The 13,111-nt window shown below is 42.0% G+C and overlaps 1 protein-coding gene across 3 annotated transcripts in view; it reads left to right on the forward strand.

The window, feature by feature from the left end:
• The window catches only part of ZNF280D (zinc finger protein 280D), a 131,751-nt gene extending 118,977 nt beyond the window's left edge, over positions 1-12,774 (forward strand). For all 3 annotated transcript variants that reach the window (XM_069765937.1, XM_069765940.1, XM_069765938.1), the window contains 2 exons: positions 7,081-7,121; positions 12,002-12,774. In XM_069765937.1, coding sequence (XP_069622038.1) covers positions 7,081-7,121; positions 12,002-12,629 — 669 coding nt within the window. In that variant the 3' untranslated portion in view covers positions 12,630-12,774. The remainder of the gene's footprint in view (positions 1-7,080; positions 7,122-12,001) is intronic.
• The last annotated feature ends 337 nt before the right edge of the window (positions 12,775-13,111 follow it).

A 13,111-nucleotide genomic window follows, 5' to 3' on the forward strand; every position in this document is an offset into this window, starting at 1 on the left:
TATATATATATATATAAAAAAAAAAAAAAATTAAATGAATATCTAAACTGTATGTTTATAAATGCTATGCACTCTTAACCAGTTCTAGATTGGGCCATTTTCAATCAGGTTCCTATTTTTTTTTTTTTTTTGGGGGGGGGGGGGAGGATGGGGTCTGTTTTAGAGGAGCTATCACATTTTTCTGGGTTATTCAAATATGTTTAGCCTCTTTTGCGTGATGTTTGGGACTAGTGATGAGCGAATATACTCGTTACTCGAGATTTCTCGAGCACGCTCGGGGGTCCTCCGAGTATTTTTTAGGGCTCGGAGTTTTAGTTCAGCGCCACAGCTGAATGAGTTACATCTGTTAGCCAGCATAAGTACATGTGGGGGTTGTCTGGTTGCTAGGCTAACAGATGTAAATCATTCAGCTTCGGTGCTAAAAACTAAAACTCCGAGCACTAAAATATACTCGGAGGACCCCCGAGCATGCTTGAGAAATCTTGAGTAACGAGATTATTCGCTCATCACTATTTGGGACCTAATTTGTGGTGTTTTTCATTTTAATGGCACAAATTGCCATTTTTTTATTTTATAGCATGGTCTAGTAGTGGCTTTTTTTTAGTTTATTTTTGTATTTTTCTTGTTTTGCCTTTATTTATTTTGTGTTTCACCCATCGTTTTCTCCCACAAAGTCAATGAAGACCTTCTTGGGATGGGGTTTTCCAAATTCATTTTTAGGGCCATTGTAAGGTTTTGGGTTTTTTTTTGTTTTTTTTGTTTGTTTGTTTTTTTAATAAAAGGAATTTCTGCAATATTGTGTGCTTAGGTTTTTGTTTAATAGCCCTACCACATTTTTTTCTTTTTTATGTGAATTATTTATGTATATTTATTTTTTTTATATTAGGAACTAGTCTTTGTGAATGTCCATAAAGATACAAGACTGGTGTAAAGTACTTCCTCCGTCCAAATGTATCAACAAAGTTTGTTTGGTAGAAAATATCTGATGAAGGAATATGTGAACCAGCCTTGTCAATCAGCCTTTTCCAAATAAAAAGCATCTTTCTCAAGTGAAATGTTGTTCGTTGGGGGTGGCAGATGGAGCTGTCTGGTCACTTCTTCCTTCGGCTGCTATTTTGAGAACTCGAGCGCCGTAGAGACAAGCAAATCGCTTTCCCTTGCGAGACATATGGCCGTGTCTCGCAGATTAAAACCCTCCTCTGGCGCCGGGACTTGGGAGCAGAGCGTGCAGCTTTGTGTTGCTGTGCAGCCGCACGCTCCGCTCTGGAGTGCCGGCGCCAGAGGAGGGTTTTAACCTGCGAGGAAAAGAAGCCCTTACAAGAAAGATTAGATTTTCCTAAATCCTGAATTTTTTTTGTGATTCACTTTGTGCAATTTAACCAAAATGGTGGCTGGCCAAATGTTCCCGATCAGGAATGGTACAAGGCAGGGGTGCCCTCTCTCTCCCCTCTTATATATTCTAACAATGGAGCATCTAGCTGTGGCCCTGAGAAACAACCCATCAATCACTGGTATAAAATTACGTTCTGAAGAACATAAACTAGCGCTTTTTGCAGATGACATCCTGCTATACATTACATCCCCCTCTACGAGCCTACCAAATATCATTTCGGAGCTACATAAATTCGGCCACCTAAGTAACTTCAAAATGAATTCCCATAAATCCGAAATCCTAAACATTTCACTCCAACTCCCCTTGGTGGATCAATTAAGGAAGTCCTTTCCATCTAAATGGTGCTTTGATTCCCTTACTTATTTAGGTATTAAAATAACAAGCAAAACTTCTAAACTGTTTGAAACCAACCTTACACCAACCCTACAAAAAACAAACTCAGACTTGGAGAGATGGCACAAGCTCCAATTGTCCTGGCTGGGTAGGATCAATGCAGTTAAGATGGACCTCTTACCTCGCCTCTTATATTTTTTCCAAACAATCCCCCTATACCTACCAGCGTCCTTCTTTTCCCGCCTTAAACAAATAATTACTCGTTTTATTTGGTCTCATAATCGGGCACGTATTTCATATACAACATTAAGTAGATCTAAACTGACAGGTGGATTGGGTCTCCCGGATCTCGCGATTTATAGTTATGCATCAATAGGAACCTGTATCCTAGACCTTTATCACAGTAAAAACAACAAAAAGTGGGTAAACCTGGAAAACGATCTTAACGGATGTGACCCCCAAGTTGTTCTTTGGACAGGAGGCAGGGGGCTAGGGCCGGGCACCTACATACCTTTCCTCACGCGAAACATATTGCTTCTCATTAAAAACCGGAACAAAGACCTTCAGATCACAACTCTCCCAGGCCCCTTAATTCCAATTTATGACAACTCTGCTTTTCCAGCAGGGCTGAATAGAGAGACATTTCTAAATAAGAGAAAAGACTCCAAACCCATCATCCATGATTACTTAAAAGAAACTGGGATGAAGACCCTTCGGGAATTATTCCCGGAGGAAGAATCTCACTCTACCGATTGGTTCTTCTATGAACAACTAAAAAGTTATATCCACTCAATCTCTAAACAAACCAATATCTACAGGCCGCTAACTCCCTTTGAGATGCTTTGTACATCAGCAAACCCCCCGGATCATTACTGTCTCGCTGTTATATAAAATTTTCCAAGAGGGGAGGGCTCCACTGCAGGGTTGGCCATTGTTTTTCTCGAAATGGGAGGGCGATCTGGGAAGGCCCTTGTCATCTGAAGACAGGGAAAAAATTCTTCTCTTCTCTTCCAGATCGTCATTATGCGCGGTATCACAGGAGAGGAGCTATACGATTCTAGCAAGATGGTATAGATGCCCCGCCATGGTGCATGCGGTGTTCCCCACGACCCCTGACACTTGCTGGAGATGTTTAAAGGAAATAGGCTCTTACATGCATATCTGGTGGGATTGCCCCCCCGTAAAGGATCTGTGGTTGGCCGTCTTTGAACTTCATAATAAGTTGTCTATCACACAGATCCAACCTTCAGCAGTTCTAGCATTGCTGTCTCTATGCGACCTATCAATATCTAGGTTCAAGAGGGGTATCCTCAGACACTTTCTTACCGCAGTCAGAAATCTAATCCCTAGGTTTTGGAAACAAGAAAAATTTCCTACCCGTACAGAATTTGTGGCAGAACTTAATAGCATCTATAGAATGGAGCAGTTGATAAACCAGTCACCAGGTAACGTAGAGAAAACCTACAACCTATGGGCCCCTTGGATCGCTTTTAGGGAAACTCCTGAACTGGATCTCTGGGTTTCCAGAACCCGACACACTATGTAGCTTATTGTCGTATGCCTTCGGGCCGTTTCTCGGCATGTATCCTGTCCGCTAGGCTACGGGGGTAGCCACACTCCTTCCCAGAATTCCTCACCCCCTCAATTACCCTTCTCTTCTTCTTCTTTCTACCCTCTTTTCTTCCCTCTATCTTAATTTCTATGTTTGTCCTCCTCATATCCAGTTTTGATTACACATATTATATTTTAAATATTTACAAAGGAAGCTCAGAATTGTTACCAACTATCCCGGTAGTTCTTTAATGTTAATAATTCATAATTTCGGGATAGTCAAGAGCATTATTAATCAGAAAAGTATATCGCAAGAGATAAATGTAACTATGCTCTTCTTGTTTGACTTAAAATTATTGCCTATCATTGCACTGATTTATAAGTTTGTACGGTTTACCTTTATTCTTTACTGCTGTGACCAATAAAAATGATTTATACAAAATGGTGGCTGGCCGCCACTTTTCTGATTTATAGAGGGCCAGAAAATGGTTGCAAAACATTAAAGGGATTCTGTCACCCCCTGGACGAATTTTAAACTATTACTATGGTTAAACCAGTCTTACGAGAATGCCTCATAGCTGCTGTGTAGATAGTGAGAAAAGCACTTTTAATGTTATATGTTAGTGATTTCTTCCAGGCTCCGGGGCATGCGGTAAGAAATCCCTGCCTCCTCTCTATTATAATAGCACCCCCCTCCCATGCACGTTACACTGACCTGTGACGTGTAGTTGTGGCAATGTAATCCCTCACATGTGTCGTCCACTCATGCGGTTATGGGTACCTTGGGGTAGAGTCTTCATTGCTTGCGCACAAGATCGAAGATCATAAGATTTTCTCAGTACAGGAACATTTTATTTAAACACGTTGAAATTGGGGAAGTTATTATTTCAAGATCTATTGATTTAAAATGAATTTTTGTTCTTGAGAAAACCCCTTTAACCCCTTCATGACCAGGGGATTTTTCGTTTTTCCGTGTTCGTTTTTCGCTCCCCTCCTTCCCAGAGCCATAACTTTTTTATTTTTCCGTCAATTTGGCCATGTGAGGGCTTATTTTTTGCGGGACGAGTTGTACTTTTGAACGACATCATTGGTTTTAACATGTCGTGTACTAGAAAACGGGAAAAAAATTCCAAGTGCGGTGAAATTGCAAAAAAAGTGCAATCCCACATTGGTTTTTTGTTTGGCTTTTTTGCTAGGTTCACTAAATGCTAAAAATGACCTGCCATTATGATTCTCCAGGTCATTACGAGTTCATAGACACCAAACATGACTAGGTTATTTTTTATCTAAGTGGTGAAAAAAAATTCCAAACTTTGCTAAAAAAAAAAAAAAAAAAAAAAATTGCGCCATTTTCCGATACTCGTAGCGTCTCCATTTTTCGTGATCTGGGGTCGGTTGAGGGCTTATTTTTTGCGTGCCGAGATGACGTTTTTAATGATAGCATTTCGGTGCAGATACGTTCTTTTGATCGCCCGTTATTGCATTTTAATGCAATGTCGCGGCGACCAAAAAAACGTAATTCTGGCGTTTCGAGTTTTTTTCCCGCTACGCTGTTTAGCGATCAGGTTAATACTTTTTTTTATTTGATAGATCGGGCAATTCTGAGCGCGGCGATACCAAATATGCGTAGATTTGATATTTTTTTTATTGATTTATTTTGATTGGGGCGAAAGGGGGGTGATTTAAACTTTTATGTTTTTTTTATTTTTTTCACATTTTTTTAAACTTTTTTTTTTAACTTTTGCCATGCTTCAATAGCCTCCATGAGAGGCTAGAAGCAGGCACAGCACGATCGGCTCTGCTACATAGCAGCGATCTGCTGATCGCTGCTATGTAGCAGAATTGCACGTGTGCTGTGAGCGCCGACCACAGGGTGGCGCTCACAGCGACGGGCAATCAGTAACCATAGAGGTCTCAAGGACCTCTATGGCTACAATGGAGACGCATCGCCGACCCCCGGACATGTGACGGGGGTCTTCGATGACGTCATTTCCGGCCGCCCGGCCGGAAGCGGTAGTTAAATGCCGCTGTCTGCGTTTGACAGCGGCATTTAACTAGTTAATAGGTGCGGGCAGATCGCGATTCTGCCCGCGCCTATTACGGGCACATGTCAGCTGTTCAAAACAGCTGACATGTCCCGGCTTTGGTGCGGGCTCACCGCGGAGCCCTGCATCAAAGCAGGGGAGCCGGCATCGGACGGTATAGTACGTCCGATGCCGGTAAGGGGTTAAACAAAACTCAACTTGAGGCTTCGGGCAATGCATTTGTGGTGTTAGAGGCCGACTCATGTAGGAAGCAATGCACATAGTTAAAGGGAACCTTTGACATCCTTTTTAGTTATGAAACTGGCCCCGGTGTGATGTTATGCAGTGTGCGTCACGAACATGTCAAAGAAAACCTCCAAGTATTAGGTTTAAAAAAAAAAAAGTTTATATCATTAAGGGTTATGGGAATCCCTCACATACCTTTCCTTCCAGTCATAGGGGTGGTGACTTTATCTTTTCAGTCATGTATCATTTGGTGTACTTTTGAAATTGGCACATCCAAAGCATTACATTTAATTGCCGTGACTGACCCGATGTCCCGGCAACCACGTATCAAATTCTGCTCCGGAGCCGCTCTGAGTTAGTGGCCACATGATGCGTGAGTGCGCGCACTACTGTGTCCTCCTGCTCTTTGTGCTTCGGGAGCGGATAGGCAGTGCACAGGCACGGGATTTGATATGTGGCCAGTCACTTCGGGGCCAGTGACAGCAATCAAATGCAATCCTGAGGATGGGCCTAATTTCAGAATTACTCTGAATGATTCGTGGCTGAAATGATAGTCACCACCCCTAACTGAAAGAAAATAGATGTGAGGGAATCATCTAATAGTATAAAGTGTTTTTTTAAACCTAATACTTACAGCTTTTCTTTGACAAAAATATGTTAGTTATGCACATTCCAACACTAACAGCACACTGGGGCCAGTTTCATAGCTAAAAACAGGTTCCCTTTAAGATGGACAAAAAGCAGTACATAAGAGGCCGTATGGAGCTGTGCAGCAGACTGGTCTTAAGGGCTGTGGCGTTGGGACAGGTGAACGGAGAGATGAGTGTTTTTGTTTGGTTGTTTTTTTAAGCAAGCCCCCAGGACATATTGAGTCACATAAAATTTGCAATAAATGTTAAATTCCTGGAAAATGAAGCAAACCGCTGAATTAGTGCAGCATATCTGCAAAAATTCTAACATGAAATAAATTGTCTCTAACCCTGTAATACTTGTGCATCCGGAAGTCATGCAGTAGATAAAATAAAGCTAGAATGAACAGTCCCCTTTACACTTAAATGTCATGGTTTATTATAATGGCTTATGTAGACTCTTGTTTAGGCCTCTTGCACATCTGTGCTAAAAATGAATTCCTAGGGATTCATGGGACCTTAATAATAATCAGATCTGATACCAGATGTTTATTAGATGAATGAGACCTTATCGAAATTGTGTTGTACAGAACTGTTCTTTGCTAGAAGTATTGCAGTGAATAGTTAATTGCAGCAATAATGGAAATAGAATGGTTTACACTTCCATTTGTGTGCTAACCTCATTTTACAAGAAATGCCATAAAATGTCACTAGTCTTTCATCTGAAAGTCTGTAAACTCAATATTTCGCAACTAGATGCCACTTGCAATTTTACAATATTTTGACTAAGCAATGGGGATAATTAATTAGTGTTAGATATTCCTTTGTTTATTGTGTGTGTATAATAATAGTTGAGTTGGTTCACAAAAATGTGACGATTACTAATTGAGATTAATATCTGCAGAAGGAAAAAACTGGCTCTTCTGTTGATGCAACAGCTGAAAGGTAATTCTTAACATGTTCTGCTCTTGAAATTTCAAAGTAACATTAAAGTTCTAGTTCCTGTTTAATGTAGTTTTAACAGCTAATAAAAAAAAGGATCTATTATATTTAAAGTCTTAAGTTTGCAAAACAGATTCTTCTGTATCTCTAAAGAAAACACAACTTGTCTTGAATTTGTAGAGCCTTATAACATTGTTTTATCTACTCTTATTAAATGCTAAAAATAATGCAACCAGATATAATTGTATTGCATTTCAACAACTCTGTAGAACCTTACAGTATGCAAATAAAAGGGACACACAGACCCCAAATAAAAAGCTATATCGGTTGTACATAAAGGGACATCTGTGATGCAAAAGAACAGTTTACAGAGTCTAAAAACATTGACGAACAAGTCATACATTAATGCAAAATACCATGAAAAGTAATATTAAAAGCAATTAATAAGTCATATTAAGCTTAAATAACATTGTGCATCAAATCTGTACATCCCAAGTGTTATTCACTCTGCGGATTCAAGTGCCTGGACACTGGAATCAAACACCCAAGACCAGTTCTATATTCACTTATTCAGACAAGACCAAGCAGACAGTTTTTCAGTGCTCCAGACTCTCTCCTCTGCTAGCAGCACTTCCCCACATTGCTTACATTTTAACTTCCTCTTCACCATTTTTGCATCACAACAGCTCACCACAATACAGTTGTCACCTGTTCCCCACCATTGCATCTACCCTTTCATGCACTATTTTCTTACATCTCCCTTAGGATATGTGCACACGTTGAGTAATTGGCAGCGCTTTGGCGCAGCACATGTCCACGTCGTCCAAAGCGCTGTCGTCTATAGAACGCAGGTGAATCCGCATGTGTTCATTGAACCATGTGGAATCACTGCATCCAATACATTGTACAGGTGACATTTATCTTGTGAAGGCTCGCCTCTCCGCAACATAGACGTACTTTGGTTTGTAAAAAAAAACGAGCCGCATGTCCGCCTCCGCCGGTGAGCTGCGGATGTCAGTGCACGCATAGTGGACATGTGATTTCTTGAAATCCCATCCAGTATGCTGGAACATCTGGACGCTGCAGATTGAACGCTGTGCAAGTACGCAGAATCTAACTCGCGTTTTACTTATCGTATGCACATACCCTAACAGAACCCATCTCCTCTTTTTTTTTTTTCCCTATTATCCTATTCACTACCAGCAGCTCAGCTGTTTTCTTTTCCCTTGTTATTTGTGTTGCAAGAGCATGCTTGGACTGGCCCACAGGAGAATCCTCTTGTGGGCCCCTATGCAAGAGTGGACCACCATCCTCTTATATGAGCAGCACTTGGCACAATGTACTTGAATCACAATGTACAAACATCTTATTCATTTAACAATCTACCCAGTTCATTGTTATACAAGTTTGGGATTAAGAATGTCACATTTGCATGTAGCTGAAAAGTGGGGCCCTGGAATTAGTTACTGGTGGGCCCTTGCCACCCCAGTCCAAAACTGTGCAAGAGCCTTAACAAAGCTCTCACAAAGGCATCAATCGCACGTCCGTGCTTAAACACATGAAGAAATTATAATGTTGTCAACAGTGTATGGTGCGTGTGTCCATTTATACCATCACTATGTCACAAAGTGCTTTTCATGGATATATAAAGATATAAATTACATTACAGAGCTTTTCCTATCCTTTTCAATGTTGGCCTATGAATGGCATCCATATTTGTACATGTTTTTCACAGTCTCGTATTGGCCCTTGTCTATTTTTTTTTTCGATAGCACAGGTGACATGTCTCCATGAGTTTTGAAGTATGTGCACACATTGCAGATTTGCCGGTTGAATTTTCTACACAGAATACCCATGGCTCAATCCCAGGTATGAATATCAGCCCACAGCTGTCTGCATAGCCTTTACTGGCTATTAAAATAGGGGGACACCAAAGACACGGGGTCCCCCTATATTTTGTAGCCAGAAGGGCTATGCAGACAGCTGCGGGCTGATATTCATAGCCTAGGAAGGGGCCATGGATATTGGCCTCCACCTGGCTACAAACACCAGCCTGCAGCCGCCCCAGAAATGGCGCATCTGTACGATGCGCCAATTCTGGCACTTAGCCCCTCTCTTCCCACTGCCGTGTAGTGGTGGCATATGGGGTAATAAGTGGTTAATGTAACCTTGCTATTGTAAGGTGACATTAAGCCCGGTTAATAATGGAGAGGCGTCAATAAAACGCCTATCCATTAGTAATCTTATAGTAAGAAAGGGTTAAAAAAGTCACACACCTAAGAAAGTATTTTATAAAACACGACGCAGTTTTCATAATTTTTATTGCACGCCTAATCCAATGGAAGCCATCGATCACCTGCAAAAAAAAAAAAGTATACTCCCTGTCCAATGTAGTCCCTCTTTAATAATGATTGTCCCATGACGATCTCCCATATAGAGCTGTCACATCAGCAGATGTGACCGCTCTATAGGCCGCCGATGACACACCGGAGATAACCCTCCCGCAGTGTGTCAACGGAGAGAAGCCTCTCGCTTTACGGCACTACAGCCGAATATCGCGCTGTAGTGCTGCAGTGGCAGGTGAACTCCGGTGACCTGTTGGCAGCCGAAGGATTATCTCCATCATTGTATCAATGGAGAGCGGTCGCATCAGCTGATGTGACAGCTCTTCACAGGGGGATCGTCGTGGGAAATCGCATTAATTGGATTATGTCGGACACAGGGAGTATATTGTTGGTTTATTTTATTTTTTTTTCAGGTGAGCGAGGGCTTCGGGGATTAGGTGTAGATGGTGAACATGAACTATATATGTACTGTATGTGGGTTTTTTTGTTTGTTTTTTCTTATACATTCAACACATTAAATTGGCTAATGTGTCAATCACTTTCACTGTAGCAGGCATAGCCGGATGGGACTTGTAGTGCCAGCGGATGATGCCTACACACACTCTGACACAGCCTCGGCAGACCCCTGGACAGCCCGCAGACACATACACAGTCTCTGCCCACACACTTCCCTCCTCCCGGGCCACAGCGTTTCTCGCACTCGCATCTGCAGCGAAACCGCAGCTCTTTTTTACATCTGCGGGTTTGCTGCGGATTGGCCTGACACAATGGAAGTCAATGGGTGCAGAATCACTGCAGTTCCGCACAAAGAATTGACATGCTGCGGTAAAAAATATGCTGCGAATGCGCTTGTTTTTTTTCCGCAGCATGTGCACAGTGTTTTTGAATTTCCCTTTGATTAACATTGTGTGCACAACGCACTACAGATTTGAGGCAATTCCACGCATCCAAAAACGCCGCAGAAACGCATCAAAAACCGCAACGTGTGCACATACCCTAACACGGTCTGTGTAATAGCACGGAACTGTGAATAGCTGCATATATTATAATGGATTTGTGTTCTATCCGTGAATGCAACGTACCCAACACGTCCATGCGAATGAGACTTAATAGGCTATTGCCTCTCAGCTCTTAGATGTAAGAACAGAATCATTGTAGCAAAAGTCTTGTAACCACACAGTTCACAAAGCAAGGGTGGGCAGCACACAGACCACTATTTAAAGTCACCCCCCTCCAGCCGTTATAAACTAAAAGAGCCACCTTGTGCAGCAGTAATGCTGCATTCTAACAAGGTGACTCTTTTAGTTTTTGTTTCTGTTATTGCCCCAATAAATGTATTTATAATTCTGCTGAAATACCTATCTTTGTACCTGGAGGTGGGACTGAAGCCTCCTCTTAGAAGCGCCCAACTGCCGTCAGTCATCTGTTGGGTTGATTTTCGCCGCCCCCTCAGCGCTATTATTGTGTGATATCCGGCGCCTGCGCTCTGCTCTTTTGCCTTGCGCAGGCGCATAGAGCATTATCCGTCCGAGCGCTGGTGCCGGGTTCCTTTCTGCGCCTGTGCGGTCAGTGCGGCCAGCCTGTTACTGAATCCCCGCCCCGCACTGTGTTATGCAGTATGCACAGTGCGGGGCTGGGATTCCTGGGCATGCGCACTGCGCTTGTCAGACGCTCCACAGGTCCCCCGCCTTCCAGCATTGTTCTGTGCGGCTGTTCCAAACGCCGGCAAGGATACCTGTATATTCCGGCAACGCTGAAAGGCGGGGGACATGGGGAGCGTCTGAGAAGCGCAGTGCGCATGCCCAGGAATCCCAGCCCCGCACTGTGCATAATGCATAACGGGGCGGGGATTCAGTAACAGGGTGGCCGCACTGCCCGCACAGGCGCAGAACGGAACCCGGCACCAGCGCTAGGATGGCAAATGCTCTATGCGCCTGCGCAAGGCAGAAGAGCAGAGAGCAGGCGCCGGAATTCACACAATAACAGCGCTGAGGGGGCGGCGAAAATCTACACAAGAGATGACTGACGGCAGTTGGGTGCTTCTAAGAGGAGGCTTCAGTCCCGCCTCCATGGACAAAATAAATATTTTATTCTTGATTGCCATTTTTTCAAATTATCAGCTGTGTCGATTAAAATCTGTGTAGATAAAAGTTGTATGAGACATGAAGTAAATAGCTAAATTATATTTGGGAAAGTTGTCCAGAATATGAAAGACATGGCTGCCATATGTGTACATGGGTTGTGTTTGGTAATAAGCTGCACTCCATTGAAGTGAATAATTCCCAGCTGCAATACTACACACAACCTGTAGACTGATGGGTGCTGGCTTATTTTAAAAACAGATACGTTTTTAGAATCCCAGACATGCCTTTTAAGTGCTTAAAAGGAAGACTCCTTCAAAAATAACTTTCTATTTAACTTATGTTCTGTGGGAAAAATATAGATGATGATTGAGTTATTTTTGTTAACAGAATTTTTTTTTTATATCTTATGGAATACACTTCACTTTTAGCTAATAATCGTGTATTACTCTTTTAGTATGGAAGACGAGCACAAACCAGAGGCTACGAAGAAAGAGGACAATTCATGTGAAAGCAGTATGACCTCTCTAGGCCATACAAGTACATTAAGTAACACAGACAATATGTTTGTGCGGCAGGTAAATCTCAAGGCAGCCACTGAATCTCCAGGCAGCTGCTCTCCAAAATCCGAAAAAGAAGTTCAGCCAAAAGACTTGTATAATAAAGATGACTGTGACATGGTACAAGAGAAGATATGTTCTGAAGCGACTAGTACAGAACTAAGTGAACCCACACATAGCAAAAATGTTACAACCGAGAAAGCTGATTTGTGTTTGGTGCTGAAAGAAGGTCTTGCAGATTCAGATCTTGCTGGTGATGATGCTGGGTTTGAGCAATATTTAACTAAGCAAGCTCCAGATTCTGTAGGTTCTGACATTAGTGAGCCAAGTAGCATTCACCTGGATCCATTAACTCCTTCAGAGGTATTAGAGTATGAAGCTACAGAAATACTACAGAAAGGGGCTATTGTTGCACCGCAGAAAGGTAGAACTGGAGAGCAAGGAGAAGACAATACAGACAGTAGTGCAAATATATCTATAACTGCTACGAAAAAAGAGGAACCTGAAGGAGAAGCCGGTTTGTAAATGTCAAGAAGAGCTGTAGACATTCCTCCAGATGCCCTACTGACTTGATGGCAATTATATGAATAGTGGCCTGATGTAAGTTAATTTGTAGATGAATGGGCTATTTTTCCTGGTGACTGCCATAAAGCAGTATTGCCCTGTTAAAGCAAGACAAGGAAACAAAATGGACTGTTTTGTATCAACTTATTTTTTACATCAGTGTTCTTATTTTATTTTTAGGGCAGCTAAGCAGTATTGAAACATCTTAGTGAAATATGTTTTAAGTTGGCTAGGTCAGAATGTGTTCATTATGCTAGAATCATATGTACCAGGAATAATTCTTTTATATATCATTCATGTTTTTCCAAGAAAAGTAATACACTTTAAAAGGTAAATGTCATGTAAAGGAGTTTTCTTTTTAGTTTTGAGTAAGTCATCATACGTAATTTTACAAGATTTTATTTGTTGAGAAAACAAAACTATGCACCTGAACTGGTGTAATC

Source organism: Ranitomeya imitator, chromosome 4 (assembly GCF_032444005.1).
Source record: "Ranitomeya imitator isolate aRanImi1 chromosome 4, aRanImi1.pri, whole genome shotgun sequence".
Classification (NCBI taxonomy): Eukaryota; Metazoa; Chordata; class Amphibia; order Anura; family Dendrobatidae; genus Ranitomeya; species Ranitomeya imitator.